Below are 27,874 nucleotides of genomic sequence, written 5' to 3'. Positions count from 1 at the left end.
TCATGTGGCCGGCCTTGGAGAGATCTGAACGAGACACAAAACCAAGAACAAGCGGATGGGGGGAAGGTATAGGAGGCAGGAAAACCCCAGAGAGAACCGGCTTTGCAAAGTGCCAACATGGTTTTATTATCGCCAAACCCACTTTGCAATTAATAACTTCATTGGGCAGGAGCCACCTGGAAACGCATTCAAAAGAGTTATCTTACAAAACAAATACCAAACGAAAAGCAACCCAGGAGAATTATCTCCACCCCCATCGTTCTGCCCGGACACTGAGATCCAGCGCTGAGGGCCTTCTGGCGGTTCCCCACTGCGATAAGCCAAGTTACAGGGAACCAGGCAGAGGGCCTTCTCGGTAGTGACACCCGCCCAGTGGAATGCCCTCCCGCCAGATGTCAAAGAAATAAACAACTATCTGACTTTTAGAAGACATCTGAAGACAGCCCTGTTCAGGGAAGCTTTTCATATGTCATGAATGAATGTTTCGTCTGACCTCAATTACGCTTGCCTCCAGGTGTTCTCCAGGTGGGGGGCACGCCAAATCAAGGTCCTCCCTGTCCTCTTTCTCCTCTCCGTCCTCCTCTGGGGGGCTCACTGATTCTTCTTGTGGCTCTTCCTCCTTGATAGCCACTTCAGAGGCTGACTGCTGGTAGAGACAGGACCCCAGTGGTGGTGGTGGGGAGAAGGGAGAAAGAGAGCAGCCCAAAATGAGAGAGGAACCCACATTGAGTCGCTAGCCAGGGAAGCCCTACAGCCCTGGCACCATGGGGGGCTGGTCCATCAGGACAAGTGGGGCAGCAAGCACACCCTTAGCAGCCCCCTGCCTGCCCCCTTGCTCCTGAGCAGTCCAGAAGGTGGCCTGACCAGCCGACTGGCTGGCCGGCTGGCTTCCTCCTCCTCCTCCCCAGCCTCAGGGTTGCCCAGCTCAGCAGGGCTTCCCTCCTGCTCTGTCTGCTACGTACCTCATTGAGGGAGTCCCAAAGGGATTCCAGGGAGGACAGAGAGGAAACACTGGAAAATGGTGACATACTTGGAACCTGCAAGGAAAGATGCAAAAAACGAGCAATTAAAAAACCAAGCCAAACATTAAAACTCAAGGCACCCATAACTGAAACAACAGTTTCATCCTGCGGTATATATGCCCCCCTCCCCTTCTGCCTATCACCGCTTAGGCCACGGCCACTTACCCAGTCAGGACTGAGGAGATCCAGCCGTCTTGCGGTCTCCTCCTCGCCTTTTCCTTCCTCCTCCTTTTCATGGGAAATGTCCTCCTCGATGGCTGACTGCTGGCAGAGACCCAGTGGTGGTGGTGGGGAGAGAGGAGAAAGAGAGCAGCCCAAAATGAGAGAGGAACGCACATTGAGTCGCTAGCCAGGGAAGCCCTACAGCCCTGGCATCATGGGGGGCTGGTCCATCAGGACAAGTGGGGCAGCAAGCATACCCTTAGCAGCCCCCTGCCTGCCTGCCTGCCCCCTTGCTCCTGAGCAGTCCAGAAGGTGGCCTGACCAGCCGACCGGCTGGCCGGCTGGCTTCCTCCTCCTCCTCCTCCCCAGCCTCAGGGTTGCCCAGCTCAGCAGGGCTTCCCTCCTGCTCTGTCTGCTACGTACCTCATTGAGGGAGTCCCAAAGGGAATCCAGGGAGGACAGGGAGGAAACACTGGAAAAGGGTGACATACTTGGAACCTGCAAGGAAAGATGCAAAATCGAGCAATTAAAAAACCAAGCCAAACATTAAAACTCAAGGCACCCCTAACTGAAACAACAGTTTCATCCTGCGGTATATATGCCCCCCTCCCCTTCTGCCTATCACCGCTTAGGCCACGGCCACCTACCCAGTCAGGACTGAGGAGATCCAGCCGTCTTGCGGACTCCTCCTCGCCTTTTCCTTCATTGTCTTTTTCATGGAAAATGTCCTCCTCGATGGCTGACTGCTGGCAGAGACCCAGTGGTGGTGGCAGGGAGAAAGGAGAAAGAGAGCAGCCCAAAATGTTTATTGCTTTTAAACATAACAAAGAAGAAGAAAAAGAAGAGAAGGAAAAAAAACCCAATACAATACAATATATAAACAATACACAACACAACACTAACACAATAAACTAAACATAACCAAACAAAAACATTTTAAAACACACTTCTTACCATACCAATATCTTAACTTTCATTCCCTTGTTTCATCGACCTCCTCACACCTCCCTTTTTGTATTCCACTTCTGTTAATTATTTCAGCAAATCCTTTCCATCTTCCTCTATTTCTGTCATATAATTGTCTTAACATATTTTAACCTTATTTTCCCTTTAATACTCTAATAATCTATCTATACTTAATTCCTTATAACATTTCTACTAAAGCCATATAACTTCATTCCAACATTTTTCAAACACTCATTAATTTTACATTATTTCTATAAATCGTCTTTAAACTTTTTCCAATCTTCTTCCACCGTCTCTTCTCCCTGGTCTCGGATTCTGCCAGTCCGTTCCGCCAATTCCATATAGTCCACCAACCTGGTGATCTTCTGTCCGATGCTCTTAACTCTTTTCCAAGTCCCTTCTGCGGGTCTTCTTCGTACTTATACAAGAACTTTACTTTGTCTTCTACTGATCTTATTTTTGTTTTCCTTCCTTTGAGGCTGAAGAGTAGGTCTTGGGGAAACTCCCACCTAAAGATAATTTTATTCCATCTCGACAGGGCAACCAAATTTCCATAGTTAAACCTAAGATCCAAAAGGTATTTCAGGACGTCTTTCAAAATTTCCACTCTTGACTGTTGTTCTTCTAAGTTCTTCTGGTAAAGTCTGAAAACCCTCACAATTTTAGTCTCTTCTTGGCCCAATTCCAGGTCCCAAAAATCAGCAGATTCCTGTGTAAGAAAGTCCATCAAACCTTCCCTCTCCAGTTCAGGCAGGGCTCTGATCCTCAAAGTCTGTTTTCCTTTAGATTCAATCATAAAAGGCATCAACTTATGATCATCAAATTGCATGTATGAGGCTGGGACTCTTTCTCTCTCCAATTGTGTTACTTTAGGTTCAACGGCAACAGCTTTCTCCCTAGCCTTCTCCGCAGTTTGCCAAGTCAAAGTGGATTCCTGTGTCAATTTCTGGATAGTTTCTGTATTGGTATTCACCTTTTGTCCCAAAAAATCCACCTTCTTGTGAAGCTGTTCCAATGAATCATTTATCTTACATAATACAGCCACTAAGGCCTCTTCTGTTGACATTCTTAACCGATTCAAGGTCATTCCCAAAGTCTCACAGCCTTATCTTGCAGCTGGAAATTCCCCCAGCTCAGCTCTTGTAATAGTTTCAAAGGCTTCCTCTAGAGGGAAACAGTTTCTATTTGTATCAATCCTTTTAAGCACAGTTCAAACAATAAAGTTAGTTTCAATTTTCAGTTACTTTTACTCCTTTTTAAGAGCAGACGGAGAGAATAGAAACAATGTATCTCTCTTATTTAGCTAGCTGTCAGCGAATGTTCTATTCACTGTCAACGACCAATCCAAAAACGTCAGTCTTACTAGCAGCCCGTTTCCAGGTTCGGAGCGGTGGTATTTTGACTTTCTTCACTCTCTCCTGCAGGCACACACAATCCAAAACTTCCCCCCTCTTCTCCTGCTTCCAAGGGGGGTTTGATGTTTTCTACCGATGGAAATTTAGTCCTTTACAATAGGCTTTCCAAGACTTTAGCTTACAGTCTCTTTGCTGTGATCTATTTACAAAAGGGGAAGGCGGACTTCCTGTTTTGAACCTCCCCGTTTCGGTGTCAAATTAAGACGTTTAAAAATCCAATTCTCCGCTCTACTCACAGGTAGTTGCTTTAAGATCAAATTGTCCACAGGAAAAAGTCAGCGCTCTTTGGCAACAGCTATGCAGCTTCGCTCCATGGAAGAAGCAGTCAATTCGAAGCACCGTGACACTCACCCCACGTTGCTCCGGAACCCCGAAACCGGGTTTCCCCACGAGTGTGGGAGGCGCAAAAGGTGCCAGCCGAATCCCAGGTTCACAGGCTTCACCCGCCGGTGATTTTTAGTGGGTCTCCGCCTTGCCATGGCGGCCAGACCCACATTTCCACGAGGCAAATGCCTCCCGATCAGAGGAATTCAGCCATTGCCGGAGGCGCCAACCCGGAAGTCCGAGAGCAGCCCAAAATGAGACAGGAACCCAGAAGGCAAACTCTCCTGCCCACATTGAGTAGCTAGCCAGGGAAGACCTACAGCCCTGGCGCCATGGGGGACTGGTCCATCAGGACGAGGGGGGCAGCAAGCACAGCACATTAACTCTCAAGGCACCCATAATTGAAACAACAGAACAGTATTACTTTAATACCAAAAACAGAAAAGGAAAAAACAGATATAAGAAACTATAGGCCAATTTCATTGCTTAATAGCGACTATAAGATTTTTGCCGATATTATGGCTAATACACTCAAGAAACATCTAAAGAAATACATTCATAAAGATCAAGCGGGATTCCTACCCAATAGGCAACAGAAGGATAACGTCCGCCACATATTGAATATTATTGAATACCTTGACATGAGGACAGACATCCCGGCAGCCCTGATGTTCATTGACGCCGAGAAGGCCTTTGATAATGTTTCATGGGAATTTTTATTACAATGTATGAAAATGGTAGGAATAGAAGGTCCTTACATGGAAGGCATCAAGGCCATATACTCAGGGCAACGGGCTAGGCTGATCATTAACAATAATTTATCCAAATCCTTCGCGATCATGAAAGGGACAAGACAGGGCTGCCCCCTGTCACCCCTGTTATTTATTATGGTTTTGGAGGTTATTGCAAATAAATTAAGGAAAACGTTAAATGTAAGGGGGATAAAAATTGGGGAAAAGGAATTTAAGTTAAAGGCGTATGCCGATGACCTGGTCTTGTCTCTAGAGAACCCTCTGGACAGTGTTAGTTGTGCAATAGAACTTTTAGAGGATTTTGGCAAATTGTCAGGATTTAAGCTAAATAGGAAAAAAACTAAAATCTTAACAAAGAATTTGGATGAACATATAAAAACTAGGTTGGAACAAAAGACTGGAATCAAGGTCGTGAACAGGGTAAAATATTTGGGAATTTGTTTATCACCAAAAAATATAAACCTCGTGGAAGATAATTATAATAAGGTATGGCAGGAAATTAAGGATTTAGAGACTTGGCATAGGCTGAAATTATCGTGGACAGGAAGGATGGCTGCGATAAAGATGTGTGTCCTCCCGAAATTACTATTCCTATTCCAGAATATTCCAGTAATCAAAGGTACCACTTGTTTTAAGAACTGGCAAAAATTTTTGGCTAAGTTTATATGGCAGGGGAAAAGGGCCAGAGTCAAGTTTAAATATCTCACGGACTCCAGAGATAGAGGTGGCTTTGCAGTCCCGAATATAAAGCTTTATTATGAGGCAGTTTGCCTATGCTGGATAAAGGAATGGGCCACTTTAAAGAACGTAGACATGCTAGATTTAGAGGGCTTTAATATAAGATTTGGTTGGCATGCCTACTTGTGGCAGGAGAAAGGGAAGGTCCACAGGGGCTTTTCCAACCACATCATCAGGGGCCCGCTATTGGAAGTCTGGAATAGATATAAAAATGTGATTGAAAAGGGTACCCCCTGGTGGCTCTCCCCGATTGACATCGTTAAAATTAAAAAATTAAATATGACAGGGGAAAGGTGGACGTATGAAGACCTATTAGTAAAAACGGAAGAGGGATGGAAAATTAGGCCTTATGAGGAGATGAAGGATAAAATTAAGGAGTGGCTACACTTTCACCAAATTAATGCACTCTGGGGTGAACATAAAAAACTAGGGATGAGTGAAAAAAAATCGAAATACCAAGTGGAAATTTTGGAAAGTAATAATAAACTCCTCTCTAAAATGTATAAACAATTACTGGAATGGGACACCAAAGAGGATGTGGTGAAAGGTGCGATGGTTAAATGGGATAGGGACCTCGGGTACAAGGTGGATCTTAATAAATGGCAGACTCTGTGGAAAAAGGGTATGAAGTTTACGGCCTGTGCAACTCTTCGAGAGAATTTAGAAAAAATGATGCATCGCTGGTATTTGACCCCGGCAAAGCTAGGAAAGATGTACAGGAACACCGATAATATATGTTGGAGATGTAGAGATAAGGTGGGAACCGTTTTTCCATGTATGGTGGACCTGCGATGTGGTTAAGAGATTCTGGGGACAAATTTACGAGGAGTTGAAAAAGATCTTGAAATATAATTTCCCTAAAGCTCCCGAGGTGTTTCTCTTGGGTATGATTGAGTAGGAAATAAAGAAGGCAGACCAAACCTTCTTCCAATACACCACGGCGGCGGCAAGAATTTTAATAGCACAGAAGTGGAAATCCCCAGAAATGCCCTCGATTAGAGATTGGCAAGTGAAACTGTTTCAATATATAGAACTAGTGAGTTTAACACAAAGAATTAGGCACCATAATATGGCCAAATTAAAAAATGAGTGGAACAAATTTCTAAATTACATTGAGACTAATCTGGGAATTAACTATATAACAGTAGACAGTAGTTAATACTTACGACGTTTAGAGCTTAGAGTTATTGTTAGAACAACTGCAGAAATTGTATAAGTTTGTGTAACCCAAGATTGAGCTGGATGGAGGTCTTGTTTTTTGTTTTTTTTTCCCAGTTTTTCTTTTTTTCTCGTTTTGTTTCTCTTGTACTCTGTTTTTTATTTGTTTTTGACTTGGTATTTGTGTTTGTATGTATGTATATTCCGTGTAATGTCTTTTTAAAGTTTGTCTAATAAAGATTTTCTTATTAAAAAAAAAAGAAAGAAACAACAGAACAGCGGCATAGCCAGCCGCTCGGGTGCCCAGTTCAACGCGGGGGTCCTGCAGGTGGGGGGCGCTACCTGGAGCCTATCTGCTGCCTCCCCCTCAGCTGTAGGGCGGCTGAGGGAGAGGCAGAGGGCAGACGCAAGCCCCACGCTGCCGTTTCAGGCAGCGCCCAGCCTGCAGGGGCCCACGCCACCATGTCACTCCCAGGAGAGACGCTAGGATCAGGCACTCTACAGCCCACCCCCCCCCCCCGGTAAGTGCCAGCCCCCACGGTGTGGCGCCCAGTGCCAGCCATGTTTTTTGACTCAACTAAAAGGTTTGGTGAGCCCAATTTTTATTTTTATTTTAAACTCGGCTTTTTGTCCTTTTGCCACCCCCCTCAGTGATGACACCTGGGGCGGCCCCCAATCCCCCACCCTCCTTTCTCTGCAACTGCAACAGAATAAAAGGACTCCAAACTCCCTTAGCAGTTTCCTGCTGGTCCCCTCACCATTTTCCCAGGCGTCAATCTTCTCACTTTGCAGTTGCAGATAAGGCACCCAAAGGCTGCTGATCAAGGCAGGGGTTGGTCTCAACTGCCAAGTGAGGTTGGGATTCTGAGCCGATGTCACAGCCAGGTTCCGATCAGTCCATTTCCTCCAAGGGGGGGGGGACCTGTTTCCCCTGAGGGTGACCGCTGAACACACCACCCAAGAGAAAAAGAAGGAGAAAAGTGGAGAAATCTTTTAATTCTGTAGCAAGAAAGAATGAGTGCCAGGAGTTTTCTTTTCCCTGCACTCCTCCATTGCAACACCTTTTATTATTATTATTATTATTATTATTATTATTATTATTATTATTATTATTATCATTCTAGATTTAATGAACACTCATATCAGAGTACATTGTAAATTGATAGCCATAGTCTTTATATACTAACATTTTATGTTCTTCCACATCCGTTTAATGCTCCTAAACCCTTCTTTTAGCTTCTTCTAGCTTCTTTTAGACTTTTATATATACTTTGTGATTAATACTTTTTAGCTGTCCAAAACGTTTTACAGACTGTAAATGATTGTACCTTACCCTACTGATGCTGGTCTACTAAGGTAATAAAGATCTGATTGATTGAAATGAAATATCCTAGTAATGCAGTGATCGCACACTAATGTAATGTATTCCTCTTCCCCCAAATTCATACTTCATTACTCATTAATATTAGTAATAATAATGAAATAAGTCCGGCCAGAGGCTCCTCCCAGCTTTGCCTTGACCCTCCCAGTGGGCGTGACCACTCCCCACTAAGCCCCGCCCACCTCTTGCCTTCCCCAGCTCCACTCTCCCCGCCTCCTTTCACAATGGCTCGCCCGGATTGGCGTAGGCGGCCTGCCACTCTCGCGAGCACAGGAGCCTCCCCTCCCCTCCCTTCCCGCTTGCCTCGCCCGCCCCGCCCTTCGCCCTTGCCCCGCGCTGATTGGCCAAGACGGGGGGCCTGTAAGGGGCGTGGCCTGGCAGAGGGAGGCGGAGCGAGGGCGCCAGAAGCAGCTGGAGGAAGGAGGCAGCTGAAGGGGGGGGCTGAGTCCTCAGCGTGGTCGGCAGCGGGAGGCGCATGGGGGAAATGGGGGGGGGGAGTAACAGAGTTGGACCCCCCCTTTTAAAGACAAACAGAACCCCTCCAGCACCAGAATTCAAAAGCATCCATTCTTCTGGATGGTCCAGCTCTCACTTCCATCCATCACTCCTGGGAAAACCAGAGCTTGAACTATACGGACCTTTGTCGGCAAGGTGATGTCTCTGCTTTTTAAGATGCTGTCCAGGTTTGTCATTGCTTTTCTCCCAAGAAGCAGGCGTCTCTTAATTTCGTGGCTGCTGTCACCATCTGCAGTGATCATGGAGCCCAAGCAAGTGAAATCTCTCCCTGCCTCCATTTCTTCCCCTTCTATTTGCCAGGAGGTGAGGGGACCAGTGGCCAGGATCTACGTTTTTTGGATGTTGAGCTTCAGACCAATAGCTTAGGGGACTTAAATTCTGTGGCTCTGACCCCTCCCCATTTTAACGGCCCCTTCCAGCTGAGGGGAGGGGGCGGCTTGCTTCCTGGCCTCCCCTCCCCTCTGGGTTGAAATGGGGGGGGGGGGGCTGATGCCCTTACTGATCCATTGGGGGGGGGGCTTATAAATGTGACTCTCCCTCCATTCTGAAATCAGGGAGGTTGTAACCGGAGAAAAGAACAGAGGACTGACTTCGCCGGTGGCGCCCTGAATTTTGATCCTGTGTTTTGTTCGCCGACTCTTTGTTGTTGTTTTTTAAAGATATTTATTGAAGTTTCAAAAAGGTTACAAAATAAGGAAAAAAGAGAAAAAAGAGAAAAAATACAAAGTACAAACAATTAAAAACAAATCAATATTTTCATGTCTTGTCTTTCATTTGCTTGTTTCCTTGACCTCCTCACACCTCCCTTTTTTGTATTCCAATTCAGTTAGTTAATCCAGTAAATCCTTTCCCTCCTTATTTTTATCTTAATCCTTTACCTTAATGTATTATAGCTTTGTATTCTCACCTAGTAACAATCCATTTTTACATATTCCTTTATAACATTACTGCTAAAACCACTTAACTTCATTCCGACATCATTCTAACATTCATTAATTTTGCAGTATTTATGTAAGTAGTCTTTAAATTTCTGCCAATCTTCTTCCCCCGACTCTTCTCCCTGGTCTCGGATTCTTTCGCCGACTCTTTGCACGTGTTGCAGACCTGCACGTCTGTAGCTCAACCCCGTGCAGCGTAGCGTACAGCGATCCCCTTCGTTTCCTCCTTTCCCCCATTCATAAAGTGCTTGACCAATCCCCAAGCGCCCTTCCTGACAGCGCCCTCTTTCCTTTGCCAATCCGAAGCGCGGGATCAGGAGAGGTTGCGAAACATCGCCCTCTAGCGACGACTGCGCTGGTACTGCAGCTGCCCAAGCAGGGAAGGGCGAAGAAGCCATGGACACCAAGGGGCTGCATTGGAGCGACCCTCCATTGAGGAGGAATCTGGAGAAAGAAATCAGCAGAAATCCTTCCCGGGACGGGTTGGCATCCTGCCCAGGCTGCTTCTTCAGGGGGAAGGTGGCCATCCGAGGAGGGGCTTGGGGCTGAGCCTGGCATTGCCCTCATCTCTGAAGCTGCCCTATGGCATAAGGGTCAAGCCCTCCATCCTGACACCAACCCATCCAGGAAACCATGTCCTCCCGGTCTCAGTGTATTGGAAAGACAAAGGTCTGGAGGGTCAGAGATGGCAGGTCTTTCCCTTGGCCTTACATTTGGGATGGACACGGCATCAGTTTTCACCCCAGTACCACACCTGTTCTATGACATGTTCACGACATGTGTGTGATGCTTCCCACAAGGTGTGGGGGGTAACCTGGAGAAACTTTTTAAAAGGAGGAGCCCCCCTTGTTCGGGGCTTCTCTCTGCATCTTCGATGCTGTATTCGCGAGTCATTGTTATCGGAAAGTTTTCCCTGATGTTGGTTTGGAATCTCCTTTCTTGGAACTTTACAATAATGTTCTGACTTTATATACATACAGTGGTACCTCGGGTTACAGACGCTTCAGGTTACAGACTCCCCTAACCCAGAAATAGTACCTCGGGTTAAGAACTTTGCTTCAGGATGAGAACAGAAATCACGTGGCAGCGGCGAGGCGGCAGCAGGAGGCCCCATTAGCTAAAATGGTACCTCAGGTTAAGAACAATTTCAGGTTAAGAACAGAATTTGTATCTATAAACCAATAGCAAGAGATTCCGATGACGTTAAAGAATGAGTTTATCAATCAGGTACCAATCAGAACAAAGTGAATGGTCAGAAATAACATCTCAACTGCGAAAAGAAGAATGGTTGGTGTAAACCCGAAACCAAGTTAATAATTGCATTTCAGTGGGTCTGCTTTAGGTTTCATTGCAATCAAGGCAATGAGATAATAATAATAATAATAATAATAATAATAATAATAATAATAATAATAATATTGCTTTCCCTGGCCACTGTGGGCGGCTCCCAACAGAATATTAAAAGCACTATCCAAATCACAGCCACAACATGCATTTAAAGCATTTTTGGAGCTCTAAATTGCAGGTAAAACAACTGGCGGGTGGCCAAGGCCATTTTGGCCTCTGTTGTCCAGGGCGCCGGAGCCGCGGGACGTCGGGAAAAGGGGGAAGCCCTTCTAGGTGCCTCCAAGGGAATGAGGAAAAGGACGAGGTCTCTTGGAGGCTTCCTGGGTTATGTGGGTTTATTAGTATAATAATGGGTTATTCTGAGTTTATTAGCAGGCCAGGAGGAAGGTTGCGCAGGGCAGCCTGGGAAGGGCGAGGGAAAGGCTGTGAGGAAAAGCCTTCTCTCTTTTTCCATCGCTCTGCCCCTCCATCAAGTTTAAATGGAAGAATCCAAATACGTTTAGAGAAAAATAAAATGATAGGAAACAGGATCCTTGTTTGGAGAAGAAGGGGCAGCAAAGCATGCTGGGAAGAAGGACGTGAGGGAAATGAAACCTAATAAAGGACAATTTATCAATAAAGCTAATATGTGAAACCTAACAAAAGACACTTTCAGATGTATTTATTCAGTTATACATTGGAAAATGGGTAAATCTCAATTATAGGAAGCAGGATCCTTGTTTGTGAGAAGAAGGGGCAGCAAAGCATGCTGGGAAGAAGGACCTGAGGGAAATGAAACCAAACATTGGTTTCAGGTGAGCCCGGGAGAGAGAGAGAGGGGCCCCTGGGGGTGGATCCTGCACTCTGCACGCCCTCAGAGGCCGGAGAGGCTGGCAGGGACGGGGCCCCCAGGTGAGCCCGGGAGAGAGAGAGAGGGGCCCCTGGGGGGATCTGCACTCTGCACACCCTCAGAGGCTTCGTAGTCTCTTTGAGGGGGTCTCTCAGGGGTCTCTCAGGGGGCTCTTTGAGCCGGCATCTCTCTGGGGGGTGAGGGGTTTCTTCCCATTGGTCGACATCCTTCTTAAATTGTGGTGCCCAGAACTGGACACAGTATTCCAGGTGGGGACTGACCAAGGCAGAACAGAGCTCAGTCTTGTAAGCCACTGGGATTAGTAGCAATAAAAGTAATAATAATCACAACAAGATAGTAATATTAGACTTTGTTAACAAATATGTATGTTGCTTAACTGTGTGTGCATTGCAATCACTTATTCACGGTTGTGCGTAGTAATTTTAAGTGCATTCTTGATATTACAATCATTTCATTACATATCCATTTAATGCTCCGAAACCCTTCTTTTAGCTTCTTTTAGACTTTTATATATACTTTGTGTATTAATGCTTTTTAGCTTTCCAAAATGTTTTACAGATTGCTGGTCTACTGAATGCTGGTCTACTACCATAATAAAGATTTAATTGATTGAAATGAAGTATCCGATAGTAATGCAGTGATTGGACACCAAAATAATATAATACGGGTAATTCATAATGAAATATACAGTTTCCAGATCCTGTAAGACAGGCGCTGACACGGACCACAGCAGCGACCCATGAGGCAGATGTACTCATACAGTTTGTCTTCCGCGACTGAGGGAAGTGATGGAGGTGATAGTGCGCGTGTCACGTGACTAGTCAGGCGAAATGTCTGCGTCTGCAGCGGAGAAGGCGTCTTGTGTTCTTGAATTGAGCAAAACGGAGTTTGTTGTGCAACTGCATTTTCGATTGTGATGTGTGTTGTGTGACAAGGGTGCACACATAGAACATCTGTGACTGTTTCTAAAATACTTCAACATTCTCCTACAATTCTGTCACAGGTAACATGAGATATATTCTTTTTTTATAGAGTTTTGAAACTGTATGCTTCATTATGAATTACCCTGTGTAATACTATACTATACTATACTATACTATACTATACTATACTATACTATACTATACTATACTATACTATACTATAATCGTACTTTTCCATGTATAAGACGCGGAAAATGGGATCCCACCATTTTCTTAATTTTGAGTCCCCCAAAATAGGGGGTGTCTTATACACGGGGGCATGTTCTACACGGGAAAATACAGTAATATGTAATATAATATACCGTATTTTTTGCTCTATAAGACTCACTTTTTGCCTCCTAAAAAGTATGGGGAAATGTCTGTGCGTCTTATGGAGCGAATGTAGGCTGCGCAGCTATCCCAGAAGCCAGAACACCAAGAGGGATCACTGCTTTCGCTGGCTTCTGAGATTCAGAATATTTTTTTTCTTGTTTTCCTCCTCCAAAAACTAGGTGTGTCTTATGGTCTGATGTGTCTTATGGAGCGAAAAATATGGTAATATAATATAATATAATATAATATAATATAATATAATATAATATAAGGTAAAGGGACCCCTGACCATTAGGTCCAGTCATGGCCGACTCTGGGGTTGCGATGTTCATCATGCTTTAATGGCCGAGGGAGCCGGCGTACAGCTTCCGGGTCATGTGGCCAGCATGACAAAACCGCTTCTGGCGAACCAGAGCAGCACACGGAAATGCCGTTTACCTTCCCACTGGAGCGGTACCTATTTATCTACTTGCACTTTGACTTGCTTTCGAACTGCTAGGTTGGCAGAAGCTGGCACCGAACAATGGGAGCTCACCCCGTCGTGGGGATTCAAACCGTCAACCTTCTGATCGGCAAGACCTAGGTTCTGTGGTTTAACCCACAGCGCCACCCGCGTCCCAATATAATATAATAATATAAAATACAGTATTTTTTGCCATATAGGACGCACTATTTCCCCTCCAAAAATGAAGGGGAAATGTGTGTGCGTCCTATGGGGCGAATGCAGGCTTTCGCTGAAGGCTGGAGAACGAGAGGGGTTGGTGCGCACCGACCCCTCTCGCTCTCCAGGCTTCAGGAAGCTCTGCGCAACCCTCGGGAGCCCGGCGCGAAGGTTGCGCAGAGCTGCCTGCATTCTGAAGCCTGGTGCGTGAGGAGGGGGGGCTGCCTTGCCAGTGGTGTCCACAATGCACCCCTGGATTTGAGAGAAGGGGGTGCCGGTCACTTGGCACGAGCCCTCTATGAGGTTGGCTCTTCCTGACGCCGGTTCCAATCAGCGCATGCTGGTTTGCTTTAGCTCGGAATTATAATTGGAAACATATGATTGGAATGAAGTTAAAGCACATACATCGAGCAAAGTTCGGGAGATAAGACTGCTGATTAATAGATCTCTGTGACCGGAGTGACGGATGGATAAGTAACAACAAGAAGATGAAGAAAGTAATAAAGGACTATCTGGATTGAACTGGATAGAACTGTTTAATTAAAGCAGCAATACAAGTGATGTTTGGACTCGTTCGGAACTTGATGTATGAGTACCCCCAACAAAATTTAAAATTTGGCTGTATAATTTGGAACTAATGTGATTTGGATAATATGATGTGATTGGCATGTTCATAAAAATTATTTTAAACCCCCCCCCGTAATTATTATAATATAATATAATATAATATAATATAATATAATATAATATAATATAATATAATATAATATAATATACATTCCCCCAAATTAATATTTCATTACTAATTAATATTAGTAATAATAATGAAATAAGTCAAGCCAGAAGCTCCTCCCATTTTGCCTTGCCCTGCCTAGTGGGTGTGACCACTCCCCACTAAACCCCGCCCCGCCTCTCCCCGCTTTCCACTGCTGCCTTTCGTGACCCATTGCCTTCCCCAGATCTACTCTCCCCACCTCCTTTCACAATGACTTGTCCAGATTGGTGTAGGCGGCCTGCCACTCCCGTGAGCCACTCCCATGACAGTTCCCTCTCCCCTCTCTTCCCGCTTACCTCGCCCGCCACTAACCCTGGTCAGTGCAATAAAATTGATTGAATCCCAGTCAAGGCTTGACTAAGGTCAGTTGCTACTCTTTGGATCAGGGAGCAGAGCTTACACGATACAGAAATTAAAACAACAGACTACGGAAGATGTCTTAAATGAATTTCTCAGTTTATTGATATACAAAGCTTAGGAGAACAAAATGATGTGAAGTGAGCTTATGAATGATAGTGCATAAATGCGGGAAATGGTGCATCGAAAATTGAATACATAGAACTGGCATAACCAAACAGTATTGTGGAATATTAGAATTGATATGGTTAATAGGTAGTCATCATTCAGCCCTTGTATATCAACGGGGAACGGGTGGAGAGGGTGGCGGAATTCAGGTTTTTGGGAGTGACTATCGATCAGGGCATGACTTGGAGCGCAAATACCACTGCTCTGGTGAAGAAGGCCCAGCAGAGAATTTATTTCCTCAGACTTTTAAAGAAGAACAATCTGAGTGAGAGACTGCTGGTATCCTTCTACCGAGGCTCCATAGAGAGCATTCTCACATACTGTATTTGTGCCTGGTTCTCCAGCTGTACAGCTAGGAAGAGGAAGGTGCTCCAGAAGGTCATAACCACAGCCCAAAGGATTATTGGTCATCCCCTCCCATCTTTGGAAGAACTGTACGGTTCCCGTTGTCTTAGGAAAGCAAACAATATCCTGCAGGATGCATCTCACCCGGGACACAGTCTGTTTGTACTACTGCCTTCTGGCAGGAGATACAGAAACATCAAGTCAAGGACAAATAGACTGAAAAATAGTTTCTATCCAAGAGCTGTGGCCTTCTTAAATGCAGTAACTCGATAGTGTGACCTGGGAGTTTGATGGGTGTGGGTGTGGGTGTGGCTGGAATGTGGTTTGTTTGGTTGTTGTTGTTGTTTTGCTTTTGTTGTTTTTAAGGGATGGCATCCAATTTCGTTGCACTTGTGCAATGTTGCACTTGTGTAATGACAATAAAGAATCTATCTATCTATCTATCTATGACAAAGCAAACAGACTCAAAAACCTAACTCCTCTCCCTCTAAACTATCTTGTTGTGAGATAAATATAAGTTTCCAAAACACAAAATTATTATAAGATAATAGTTTACAAACTGAGTAGACCAGGACTCATTGTAGTCCTTGGCAAAGCAAGGTAGCAAAACATTTCCTCCCATCTTACTGTTCATGTCAACAGGACTTCCTAAAATCCAGGCTAAGAAGGAACACAATCTCTTTCAGAGATGGAGAATAAACAGCATGGGTGAGTAGCTGTGTTTCCTTTATGCACTTCTGGACATCATGAACATGGACTATTTTAAGAATCAGATGTCCCCTTAATTCCTTGTTGTCAGGTGCTCCTTTGTGTTCAGATCAGGCCTCAGCACAATAATGTAGCACTTGGGAAGGAAGATGCAGCCCAGAAGCCCAGCACTGGAGGCCAACATAGAGAAGATCTGCACGGCCACCATGTACTTGCCCTTGGTGCTCAGGTAGGTGGGCACAAAAGACACCCAAACACTGCAGAAGACCAGCATGCTGAAGGTGATCAGCTTGGCTTCGTTGAAGGAGCCAGGCAGCTTCCTGGCTAGGAAAGCCACCGTGAAGCAGGTGGCAGCCAAGAAGCCCAGGTAGCCGAGGGCAACGTAGAACATGGCCACAGACCCTTCGTTGCATTGCAGGATGATCTCTTCCACCTGGGAGCGCATGTCGGGCTCTGGGAATGGGGGAGAAGAGCCCAGCCAGATGGTGCAGATGAGAACTTGCCCCCCAGAACAGGAGATGACAATGGAGTTGGCCAGACTCTTGCCCAGCCATCTCCTCACCCTGTTCCCGGGCTTTGTGGCCAGGAAGGCCAGCACCACCGTGATGGTCTTTGCCAAGACAGAAGAAACAGCAACTGAGAAGATGATGCTGAAGGCCGTTTGTCGGAGAAGGCAGGTCTCTTTCCTTGGGCGCCCGATGAAGAGGAAGGAGGACCAAAAGGAAAGCAGGAGGGAGATGAGCAGGATGTAGGAGAGGTCCCGGTTGTTGGCTTTGACTATGGGAGTTTCCTTGTATTTAATGAAGATTCCCAAAACGATGCCTGCTGTAAAGGACAAGAAGAGGGCAATGGAAGCTAAAACCATTCCCAAATATTCTCCATAAGTCAGGAAAATGGTAATCTTGAGGACACATTGATCTCTGTCCTTGTTTGAATGGTGATCTTCTGAGCATTTGGTGCAATGTTCTGCATCTGGGGAAGAGAAAAAGAGTGGCTGCAGCATCACTTACATCCCTAATGATCTGAACTCGATTACGATTTGAAGAAATCCTAGTGATATCTTCCTTATGGTCATTCCTTTCAACTCTCTTCCAGGATGTAATGAAGGTGATTAATCCTAAAGGAGTTGAGGAAGGAGCCACATTCCACAATGTCTGCAGAATTCTCACAAAAAGTGTACGAGACTGGATTACTGCCCTGTGTTTACTCTCTCCAGAAATGCCTTCCCCCTTGGAGTCACCCACCTTCCTGGCCGGAGAAGGTCCCTTCCGCACACCGAGCACAAGCATAGCAGCAAACGGGCTTTCCTTCTAGAACCACCTTGGCATATCCAGGTCGACATCTTTCTGTACACCTGGAACGAGGTACGGCCTAACCAGAAAGACAAGAAGGTGCAAGAAAGAGGAACAGTTAGGAATATTTGTGGGTATGTAATTCACTCATAGGGACGTTGGTGGCACTGTGGGTTAAACAACAGAGCCTTGAACTTGCTGATCAGAAGGTCGGCGGTTTGAATCCCCACGACGGGGTGAGCTCCCGTTGCTCGGTCCCTGCTCCTGCCAACCTAGCAGTTCGAAAGCAAGTCAAAGTGCAAGTAGATACATAGGTACCGTTCCAGCGGGAAGGTAAACGGCGTTTCCGTGTGCTGTTCTGGTTCACCAGAAGCGGCTTAGTCCTGCTGCCCACATGACCCAGAAGCTGTATGCCTGCTCCCTCAGCCAGTAAAGCGAGATGAGCATTGCAACCCCAGAGTCGGCCACGCCCTGACCTAATGCTCAGTGTTCCCTTTACCTCTACCTTAATTTACACATAGAGTGAATTCAAACAGATTTCTGGTCTGCAGCCTTTGACCCCTTCATCAGGGTCCTTTCAACCCCACTGACCATTGGGGCGACGAGAATATCTTGTTCTTCATAACCGAGGTTTGCACCACAGAACTCTGTTTCCTCTTCTCCATTTACCTGCTTCCCTGCTTAAAAAATCTTCAAAGAAAATGGCAATGGAGTCTGAAATGTGATTTCCCCAAATTTCAGGATTCTGATAATCTCTCAATCACTAATTAAGACACATTTAATATGACTTTTCCAAATAGTGGTTTCCCTCGCTTTGTTCTTGAGGCATGCAAGGTTTCCTCTTGTTGCTGATCTATTTCCCTAGTTATTTCTAGTTCATATGCCATTCCTTAACATTAACCTTATATTACAATAGTTTTTTTAAAAAAAAACCTTATCATCCTTCACCAACAGCTGTGCACTTCTTAATTCCCACACGTACAATAGTTTAACATTTGCAACATCTACAAGTGAGCATACTCCACAAATTTAAAAATTCCACAATAAATGAGTAATTATCATTTCAAAAATAAATTGCTTTGCATCCTTCTGCATGTATGAAAGCCCAATAGTTCACTTTTATTAGGGGCCTTCCCTTTTCTTCTTATCTACGTAGTCCATTCGGTTAAAGATTCTGTCCAGAATTCTTAAATTCTCAGTCTGGTTCGGAAATAGATAGTGTCTTTTCTAAGGACCTCTTGGCTATATCCTTTCTTTGAGCACCCCAAATCCCCCTCCTATCTCAGCTGCTGTGGAAAGAAGGAGTGGCCGTTGCAGCTGTTATTGGACGGTCAAGACATCATTGGTCAACCTGATATAGCCATTTTGCAGCAGTTGTTCAAGGAAAAATATATTCAGGATCTCCTAGCCTCCCCTCTCTGTGATTCCCCTTACCTTGTTGAATTTCTTGGGCCACTCAATGGCTTCTGGGTTAATGGTGAACTTTATGCTAGCAGATGTCTCTCTCCTTATATTCCCAATTTTCACAACGACATGAGACTTATTGGGAGACATCACCCAGTTCACAATATCGAAGTCTCCTGGCAGCTCCCAGTTCTCATCCAAGCACAGCCTGCCTCTGGAAGTATTCAGACACTGGATTTCTCTTAAGAAAGGGTGAAGCTGGAATGATAGGGGAAAGCACCAGCACTGAGAAACCGTGAAGCCAAGATGGATATCTCAGTCCTACTCACTTTGACCTCTTCTGATTTGGGGCCTGCGTGTATCTCATGTAGACTGGAATTCCTATTCAGCCATTTCTATTACTACAGAGCCTGCAAGGGCCCCAGTTTTCCAGGGACATCCCTGAATTAGAGACAGTTTTTCATTTGATCCTGGAATTTCCCACTTTTCCTTAGAATGTCCCTATTTTCATTTGAGAAATGTTGGCGGATGTGGAATTATCCAACCCACAAGCTGTCCAATCCTATATCGGGAATTTTTAAATGTTTAATATTTTAGTGTGAATTTCTTTATGTTGGGAGCTGCCCAGAGTGAGGAGGCAACTGAAGAAGATATATAAACAGTGCTCTTTTTCTAGAAAAGAAGGTGCTGGAACTCACCATGAACACCTCCCTCTGAGAATGGCAATGGCACCCACCTGAAAGGTGTCAAACCTGAGTTCCAGCGAGTTCCCCTCTGAAAAAAAGCCCTGGGTATAGGCAGTAAAGTACGCAGGTGGCGCTGCGGGTTAAACCACAGAGCCTAGGACTTGCTGATCAGAAGGTTGGCGGTTTGAATCCCTGCGACGGGGTGAGCTCCCGTTGCTCAGTCCCTGCTCCTGCCAACCTAGCAGTTCGAAAGCACGTCGAAGGTGCAAGTAGATAAATGGGTATCGCTCTGGCGGGAAGGTAAATGGCGTTTCCGTGCGCTGCTCTGGTTCACCAGAAGCGGCTTAGTCATGCTGGCCACATGACCCGGAAGCTGTACTCCGGCTCCCTCGGCCAATATAACGAGATGAGCGTTGCAACCCCAGAGTTGGCCACGACTGGACCTAATGGTCAGGGGTCCCTTTACCTTTATAAGCAGTAACATTATCATTATGGAATGGGCCATCTCTATTTTCAACAGAGTTGAATACCAATGTTGGGCGGTATGCTACTATTGCTAAAACTAATACTAACTATGATATTTTGCAGGTTTATCCCCAGTCAAGATCAGCATCTGTGTGGACTGCAGTTTGCAAAAAAGGGGAAGGAAATACCTGCCACGGCTGTAGCCTTTGGGGTCCCCATTGCTCTCCTTCCTCCACCATCAGCCTCCTCTGGGATCTAGATGAAAGCGAAACATGCAAGGCCTGAGCCACAGCGTGAACATTGATGTAAGTGCCATAGTTGTCTAGAAACAGGACTCTATCAGGCCCCCATTGGGATAATGGCTGCAGTTTCTCCTCCTCTCTGCATCTTATCCTGCCTTTCACGGATAACAAATGCTTTGAATATGAACACTGAAACGCTTCATCCAAAGAATCCACAAGATTGGATGGCGAATTATAGTTGTCACCTTTGCTGCTCCTTAGTCCGGTCTGAATTGCAAAGGACAGAGCACCATGGAGGTACTGGAAGTCATTTGGAGGGAAGTAATAGCCAGTTCCGATTTCTAGCAAAGCTGTTGTGATCCAGACTTTTGCCCCTATTTCCTTCTCATATGCAATGTTTATTGCTAGGAGTAGAGTGATGCCCATTGCATTGGTTACATAGTAAAAAAATACCCCAACTTGTCTCCATAGGAAAAAAGGTTCCCCAGGCCTGATAAATTGATTTGGATCATTTTCTGGTACTCTTTTTGATAAAGCAATGCAGATCCCTTTGCTGAGCATCAGAGGTTTCAAAGCACTCGCAAATCTTTCTCCACTGTCATTATCTGGAGTGAAGAGGCCAATCCATGTCCATCCAAAATACAGGAGCAATTCAACAATCCCCTGGTACTGACTTTCCTCTTTGGGAGTCATCCGGTAGACAAAAGGGAACAGGGTTTTACCTTCTAGAACCTGGGCAGTGAAGCCATAACTGATCTAGCAAGGGAAGCAAAAGATCAGCAATTTATTTTACTTTCATCATAACGGGTATTTAAACAGATGAAATGTCTGATATCTATCTAAATCTCTGCTGGCTGAGGCTGATGGGAGTTTTAGTCTGAAACATCTGGAGGTGTCAAGTTGGTGAAGGTTCAGTTTTGAAAAAGGGATGTTGGATCCATCGCTCAGGATTTTCCCATTTTTAAAAATATCCCCACTTGACCCCTCCAAAGAGAAAATAGAATTTTATGCAGTTGAAATTCTCTGTCCCTCCATGCTCTCCCACTAGTTAGTTACCTGTGGGATTTTGTAGATGCCTGACACGGCTGAAATCACTCTTGAGATAAAAGTGTTGCTTCTTTCAAGAACAGCCAGCAGGGGATTCTGTTCTCCACAGTGATAATTGGGAATATTGCATCCACTGCCTGCAAGCAGCTCTAGCATGGCGTCCGAAGTCATCCTTGCATCGAAATAGTTCTCATAGAGGTTGTAGCCCAGGGTGATGTTGGGTAAGAGCCTGAGATCCTGGTTGATCTCTTGGATGGTGAGCGGGAAAGACAACATGTACGAATAGAGCCTAGTTGACTCCCTGCAACAAATGGATCCTTTAAAAAGAGTGAAACTGATATTCATATGATGGGGGGAGGGGACATTATATGATCCAAAAAAGATTAGTATTTATTGATTAATCCTATTGCATTAATATCAAACCATTTACAGTCTAGTATCGAATAAAAAAATAAATAGAATAAAGACAAGCTGGCCACATGACCCGGAAGCTGTACGCCGGCTCCTTCGGCCAATAAAGCGAGATGAACGCCGCAACCCCAGAATCAGCCACGACTGGACCTAATGGTCAGGGGTCCCTTTACCTTTACCTATAGAATACAAATTTGCAGATCTCTGCTCCATTACCGGAGCTTTTACATTTTAACATTAATATCAAACCTTTTCCTGTCTAACATAGAACAAAAATTTGGAGACCTCTGCTCCATGACAGGAGCTTTGATGCAAACAGCACACAGAGCTGTTCAACAGTGGAAGAGACTCCCTCCGAAGGTGACCATGTGTCATGGATGCTTCAGGTGAGATTCCTCCGGGTTCCCTCCATCTCTGCAATCTATGATTCTATTCTACTCTGGTTCTATGAGTAAGAAATGAAGGTGCCCCTCAAAATGTGTGATATACTGGGAAGCTGTTCCATAGGTTGCTTTTGCTGCAGTGGTCTTTGGCGCCTTCCAAGGGTAGATAAGAGACAATTTTATTGAAGGGTAGATAAGAGACAATTTTATTGACTATAGGTAGATAAGAGACAATTTTATTGAAGGAGGGGAAGCACCAAATACCTCAGTCCCCTTCTACTTAGAAATGAGGCCTGGTGGCTTTCAGGTTTGAATGTGTGGTAAAATTTATAATTTGTCCATATTTTGGATCAGTGACTCCACCAATGAGGACACCCCCTGGTCTGTATTATTTTATATAATCATTTTATTTGAAGCATATCATTCCTGCTCTTCTCCCATAAATATCCACCTATTTTCAAGAGAGATTTTTTTCATTCTGAGATGTAGGTGTCCTGTTGTGTTGTATAAAGAGAACTGTGATCCAAATAGAATAAACATAAAATTATTAATCTCAGTTGCTTGGAAATTGCTTGAGTTTCATGTCACCCTCTGGGTTAGGAAACAGGTACCTACTTTGTCAACCATTGCAATCGTTAGAAATGAGACCAGTTGTTTGTGTGTGTGTGTGTGTGTGTGTGTGAAGAAAAGGAATAATTCCTTTTCACATTTTAGACTCCACTAACAAGGAGGTCTCCTGACTCATATTATTTTATTTATCATTTCAGTTAAAGCACATATTTCCTGCTCTCCAGCCACCAAACATTAACCTGTAGGATTTAAAACTATAGCATTCTTTAACGACAATTTGTTGATGGTCATCTATAATATTATATCATTATAAGGATATAATAGAAGAATGCAAGAATGCCAATGAATCTGGTCAGGGTTCAAAAGTTGGCAATGAATTTCCCCACCTACAGGAAGCCATGAAATTCAGATAATTTCCAGAGCTCAAAGGTAGGAGAGTGTTTCACTAAGGAAGACCCAGGGAACAAGAAAATGGGAGAGGTTTGGGTGGAATCTTTTAGTGGACCCCCCAGCTCCCATCAGCCCAGCCAGCAAGACCAATAGTCAGGGCAGGGTAGACCTGCAACATGAGGACAGCCTTAGCTCCCAGCCCTGAGAAAGGCGCTATTTCCTTGATAAATAGGAACCACTAGAAGGACTGGAGGACTATGAAACTGTGAAGTACGTACTTTTCAATCCTGGCCACGGGTGTCTGAGAAAAGACGTATGGAGTTTCCTTATATAAGCGTTTTGGAGAGATGATCCCACTGATGAGAAAGTGTCCAGGCCGGTAGTAATTGCGAACATCCGTTTCATCCCTGACCAGATTCAAGGGGCATTTCGCCTTGTGGTTCTTGCAGACTCCAAAGGGCATCATGAGCAGCAGAAGCAGGGATCTCATTCTGGCTCTGCCTCCTCCTCCTCTTAACCTACCAAGGAGGCAAAGCAGAAGAACCGAAAGACTCTTGCAAGGCCAGACTGCCTGGGCTTTTCCAATCTGGGTGGTTTTCAACTCTACCTTCAGAACTTGGAAGCACAAGGCAGGCACACCCCTCTTTCGCCAGCTCTGCATCTTGACTCTGTCTCCAACACAGGAAAGATTCTCTGCACCAACTTTTTCTTTCCCAGTCACAGTTCAATTAATATTGCCATGCTGTTGTTGCTTTCCAAAGCTCATGCAATCTCCTGAAATATCTCCTGAGCTTTCAGAAGATGAGATCACTATAATTTTGATTATTCTAAGTGGAATAAGTTTCACCACAATAACTTTCTGGAGCTTTGAATGGCTCAAGCGGCAGGTGCAGAGCTGGAGAAAAACATGTTGGACAGAAGTCAAGGGGTGTGTTTGGGAGTTGGAAGTTTGGCCTGAACTTTGCTCACAAGCACCAAAGAAGGAGCTGGATCCGACCATGGACTCTCCTTCCTTGGAGGTTTTTAAGAAGATGTTGGACAGTCAGGGATGGACAACAGCCGAATGAAGGGGTCCCAGCATTGTATCCTAGGCATTCTAAGCCCTTTTAAAATGTGGTTTTTTTTGGGGGGGGGTATTATTGGCTTGTTGTTTTTATTTTGATTATATTTATTTTGATTTTATATTTTGCTTTTGTTCTGTGAACCGCCTTGAGACCTCCAGGGATAGGGCGATATATAGATTCAGTACATCAATAAATAAAGGAATAAATATGAATACAGTAAATAAAAATCAATCAATGGAGAATGCTGAGAAATACCACCCTCATTACTGTGAACGGGATACATGATGGTGAGATCTTGTTTCCTGGAGGCTGCTAGAGACTGATGGAGCCTATATAATGAATTCTTGGCATATAGGGCATCAAATGACCCCGCACCTAGCCGTCACCTTATGAACCTCAAGAGAAGGTATAAAGCATTATTAAAGGAAAAGAAGCTTGCGGCAGAAAGAAATGAGTGGAACAACCTTCTAAAAGCTGCAGAAAATAGAAATCCCTCCTCCTTTTGGCACCAAATTTCTCAATACCTGGGTAGACCGTGGTCAAGGATAGAACCCCAAATTTCAGCTGACACCTGGGAAAGCTTCTTCTCCGATTTATATGCAGCTCACGCTGCCAGCGGAGGAAGGATAGAATTGGCCCCCTTGCCTGAGTGAGATCCTGTTACCAGTTCTGAAGTGGAAACACTTATAGGCCAATTTGAGGCAGGCAAGGCACCCGGAGACGATCTTATCTCCATAGATGTTATTAAAGCCAATAAGGATTGGTGGTGTCCACCCTTAGCAGCTCTTTTTACTTATATAAACAAAACAGCGCAATTTCCTCCAAGCTGGAACTCTGCACTGATTGTGTTAATCCACAAGAAAGGGCCGCGCACAGACCCGGCCAATTTTAGACCAATTAGCCTGCTAAATGTTATCGGGAAGATCTATTCAAGATTTCTACTTAACAAATTAACGACCTGGATGGAAAGCAACAACATCATCGCAGAGGAACAGGCGGGTTTCCACCCTGGAAGATCAACAACAGACCAAATCTTAATCCTAAATCACTTGGCCACCAAGTATGCTGACAATGGCCTAAAAGCCCTCCACGTCGCCTTTATAGACTTTAAGCAGGCCTTTGATCTAATTCCCAGGAACCAGCTATGGGCAAAATTGGCAGCGACATCTATCGACCGCCGCCTTCTCCTGCTGATTATTAATTTGCATACTAATACCTTCCTGAGGATTAGGCTAGATAGCAAGGGGCTAGTCTCCAATCCGGTTGCCACCACTAGGGGGATAAGACAGGGCTGTTTGCTTGCCCCTGCCCCGTTTAACTTCTATATTAATTCGCTAGTGGTGCATATGGCAAATACTGATTTCCATCCACCAAAACTGGCAGGACGAGCCTTGAATGTCCTGCTGTATGCGGATGATGCCGCCCTATTAGCTACGTCCCCCATCGGATTAAGGAGGATGCTTCGAGCTCTTCATGAATATGTGACCCAACATGAGCTCCAACTAAATTATGCCAAGACCAAAATAATGGTCTTTGCCGCTCGACCGAAACCTAATTTATGGTCAATTAATGGTATTGCTTTAGAGCAGGTCAGCTGCTTCAAATACCTGGGTCAGGTTGTTAGATCAAATAGGTCCTTCTTGGCGCACAGAGAATACATAGCCCCGAACGCATCGAAAGCAGCCTTGGTGATTAGAACCCTGTACTCTAAGAAACAGGCACAAACTGTCAAAGTTGCCTTGCGACTCTTTAAAATGAAAGTCCTCCCTCTTCTACTGGTGGGCATTGCCTTGGGCTCACGTAGGGACTTTGAAAAATTGGAATCTATCCAAACCCAATTCCTCAGGGCCATACTCAGGATCCCCCACTCCGTGGCAGGTGCGATCATGAGATTGGAAACCGGTTGCCAAGCCTTTAGGTATGTGGCCCTGAAAGCGAAGTTATGGCTTTGGCTTAAGCTTTGCTTCAGACCGGTGGGTTTGGCCCCCTTGATTCTGAGGGATAACTTTAAATCTCCATGGGAAGGGGAGATAGTGGAGGAAGTGCAGAAGTGCGGGTTGTCCTCCCTTTATATAGAGTCCATGACGTATAGCCACGCAAAGGCGGTGATCGCCCAGAGATTAAGGGATATTGCGAGACAGGAGGACATAGCCCGTGTGAAACCAGGGCTGTTTCTGGGGGAGCAGATGTACCGAGCTGCTCCAGCTCGCTACCTGGCGGATATCCACTACGTGGAATACCGCAGACTATTTACCGCGGCTAGGCTGAATGTTCTTGACTCGGCGGTTCTGAAGGGAAGATATGGAGGAGTCCCATATGACCAGAGATTATGCCATTGTGCGTTGGGTGAGGTAGAATCCACAGAGCACATTTTAATGAGCTGTCCCTTCTACAACGATTTAAGACAGTATCTTATAACCCCATACTTACCCCAGCTTAGTCCCCGACAAAGAGGAAAGCAGACAGCATATCTGCTAAATAAGTCTTCTAGGAAAACAACTTTGTCAGTGGCTAAATTCCTTTTCCTGGCACTCAAGCGTGGGAAACGTACAATTGAATGCCTTGATGTGGGTTATCTGTGAGAGGTTTAGTGCTGTGGCCCTACCTTATTCATGTACCCCTATGATGTTTTAGTTCATAATTCTGTATTGTGTTTTATTTCTGTGTTTTATTTCTGATTATCGGTTGAAAAATAAAAAAATAAAAAAATAAAAAAGAAAGGATAGAGCCCAGAGGTCCTCAGAGAAGACACCAGAATTTTCGACAGAAAAGACTATGTAGCTAAGAAGAAAAGGGAAAGCCTCTAATAAAAGTGAATTATTGGGCTTTCATACATGCAGAAGGATGGAAAGTAATTTATTTTAGAAATGATAATTACTGATTTATTGTGGATTTGTGTAGTCAGTTCACTTCTAGATGTTGAAAATGTTAAACTATTGTATCTGCAGGAATTGAGAAGTGCCCAGCTGTTGTTGAAGGATGTGATATAAGGTTAATGTTAAGGAACGGCATATGAACGAGAAATAACTAGGGAAATAGATCAGCAACCAGAGGAAACTCTGCATGCCTCAAGAACAGAGTGAGGGAAACCAATACTTGGAAAAGTCATATTAAATTTATTAAGCAGGGAAACAGGTAAATGGAGAAGAGGAAACAGAGTTCTGTGGAGCAAACCTCAGTTGTCCTGAACGAATTATGAAGAACAAGATATTCTGGTCACCGCAATGGCCAGTGGGGGGTTGAAAGGACCCTGATGAGGGCTCAAAAGCTGCATTCCAGATATCCGTTTGAATTCACTCTATGAGTGAATTACATACACACAAATACTCCTAACTGTTCCTCTTTCTTGCACCTTCTTGTCTTTCTGGTTAGGCCGTACCTCGTTCCAGGTGTACAGAGAGATGTCAACCTGGATATGCCAAGGTGGTTCTAGAAGGAAAGCCCATTTGCTGCTATGCTTGTGCTCGGTGTGCGGAAGGGACCTTCTCCGCCCAGGAAGGTGGGTGACTCCAAGGGGGAAGGTATTTCTGGAGAGAGTAAATGGAGGGTAGAAATTCAGTCTCACACACTTTCTGTGAGAATTCTGCAGACATTGGGGAATGTGGCTCCTTCCTCAACTCCTTTAGGATTAATCACCTTCATTACATCCTGGAAGAGAGTTTAAAGGAATGACCATAAGGAAGAAATCTCTAGGATTTCTTCAAAATGTAATCGAGTTCAGATCATTAGGGATGTAAGTGATGCTGCAGCCATTCTTTTTCTCTTCCCCAGATGGCTTGGTACTATTTCTGGGTTAGTGGAGTCTGTAACCTGAAGCGTATGTAACCTGAAGCGTATGTAACCCGAGGTATCACTGTAGAGCACAGATCATAAGGGATGTAAGCCTCTCTTTTTTTTCTTTCCCAGATGCAGAACATTGCACCAAATGCTCAGAAGATCACCATTAAAACAAGGACAGAGATCAATGTGTCCCCAAGATTACCACCTTCCTGACTTATGGAGAATATTTGGGAATGGTTTTAGCTTCCATTGCCCTCTTCTT

General features: G+C 44.8%; 3 protein-coding genes across 5 annotated transcripts in view; 1 reads left to right on the top strand and 2 right to left on the bottom strand.

The window, feature by feature from the left end:
• LOC309332886 (uncharacterized protein) overlaps positions 1-27,874 on the top strand; it is a 251,246-nt gene that overhangs the window by 30,089 nt on the left and 193,283 nt on the right. The gene's annotated exons all lie outside the window — the stretch shown is intronic.
• Positions 419-27,224, bottom strand: LOC309333037 (uncharacterized protein). The gene is made up of 5 exons (XM_081846483.1): positions 27,212-27,224; positions 1,832-1,927; positions 1,608-1,682; positions 963-1,283; positions 419-643 (listed from the first exon to the last, which is right to left on the bottom strand). Exons 3-5 carry the CDS (start codon positions 1,671-1,673, stop codon positions 470-472), a joined length of 561 nt encoding a protein of 186 aa, XP_081702609.1. The 5' UTR covers positions 1,674-1,682; positions 1,832-1,927; positions 27,212-27,224; the 3' UTR covers positions 419-469.
• The window catches only part of LOC309332844 (vomeronasal type-2 receptor 26-like), a gene marked incomplete at its 3' end in the record, with an annotated part of 48,102 nt that continues 36,179 nt past the window's right edge, over positions 15,952-27,874 (bottom strand). Inside the window, exons 1-6 of one of the 2 annotated variants that reach the window (XM_081846096.1) lie at positions 23,619-23,879; positions 21,024-21,315; positions 19,914-20,723; positions 18,605-18,832; positions 17,123-17,249; positions 15,952-16,850 (exon numbers count right to left, since the gene is read on the bottom strand). In XM_081846096.1, coding sequence (XP_081702222.1) covers positions 15,952-16,850; positions 17,123-17,249; positions 18,605-18,832; positions 19,914-20,723; positions 21,024-21,290 — 2,331 coding nt within the window. In that variant the 5' untranslated portion in view covers positions 21,291-21,315; positions 23,619-23,879. Of the gene's footprint in view, positions 16,851-17,122; positions 17,250-18,604; positions 18,833-19,913; positions 20,724-21,023; positions 21,316-23,618; positions 23,880-27,874 lie in introns of those variants that run through there. The other variant, XM_081846097.1, reaches the window with a different exon arrangement.

This window comes from Podarcis erhardii, assembly GCF_964252035.2.
Source record: "Podarcis erhardii genome assembly, chromosome: 18".
Taxonomy (NCBI): Eukaryota; Metazoa; Chordata; class Lepidosauria; order Squamata; family Lacertidae; genus Podarcis; species Podarcis erhardii.
Note: the sequence above shows the minus strand (reverse complement) of the source record. Positions and strands in the feature narration are given on the sequence as shown.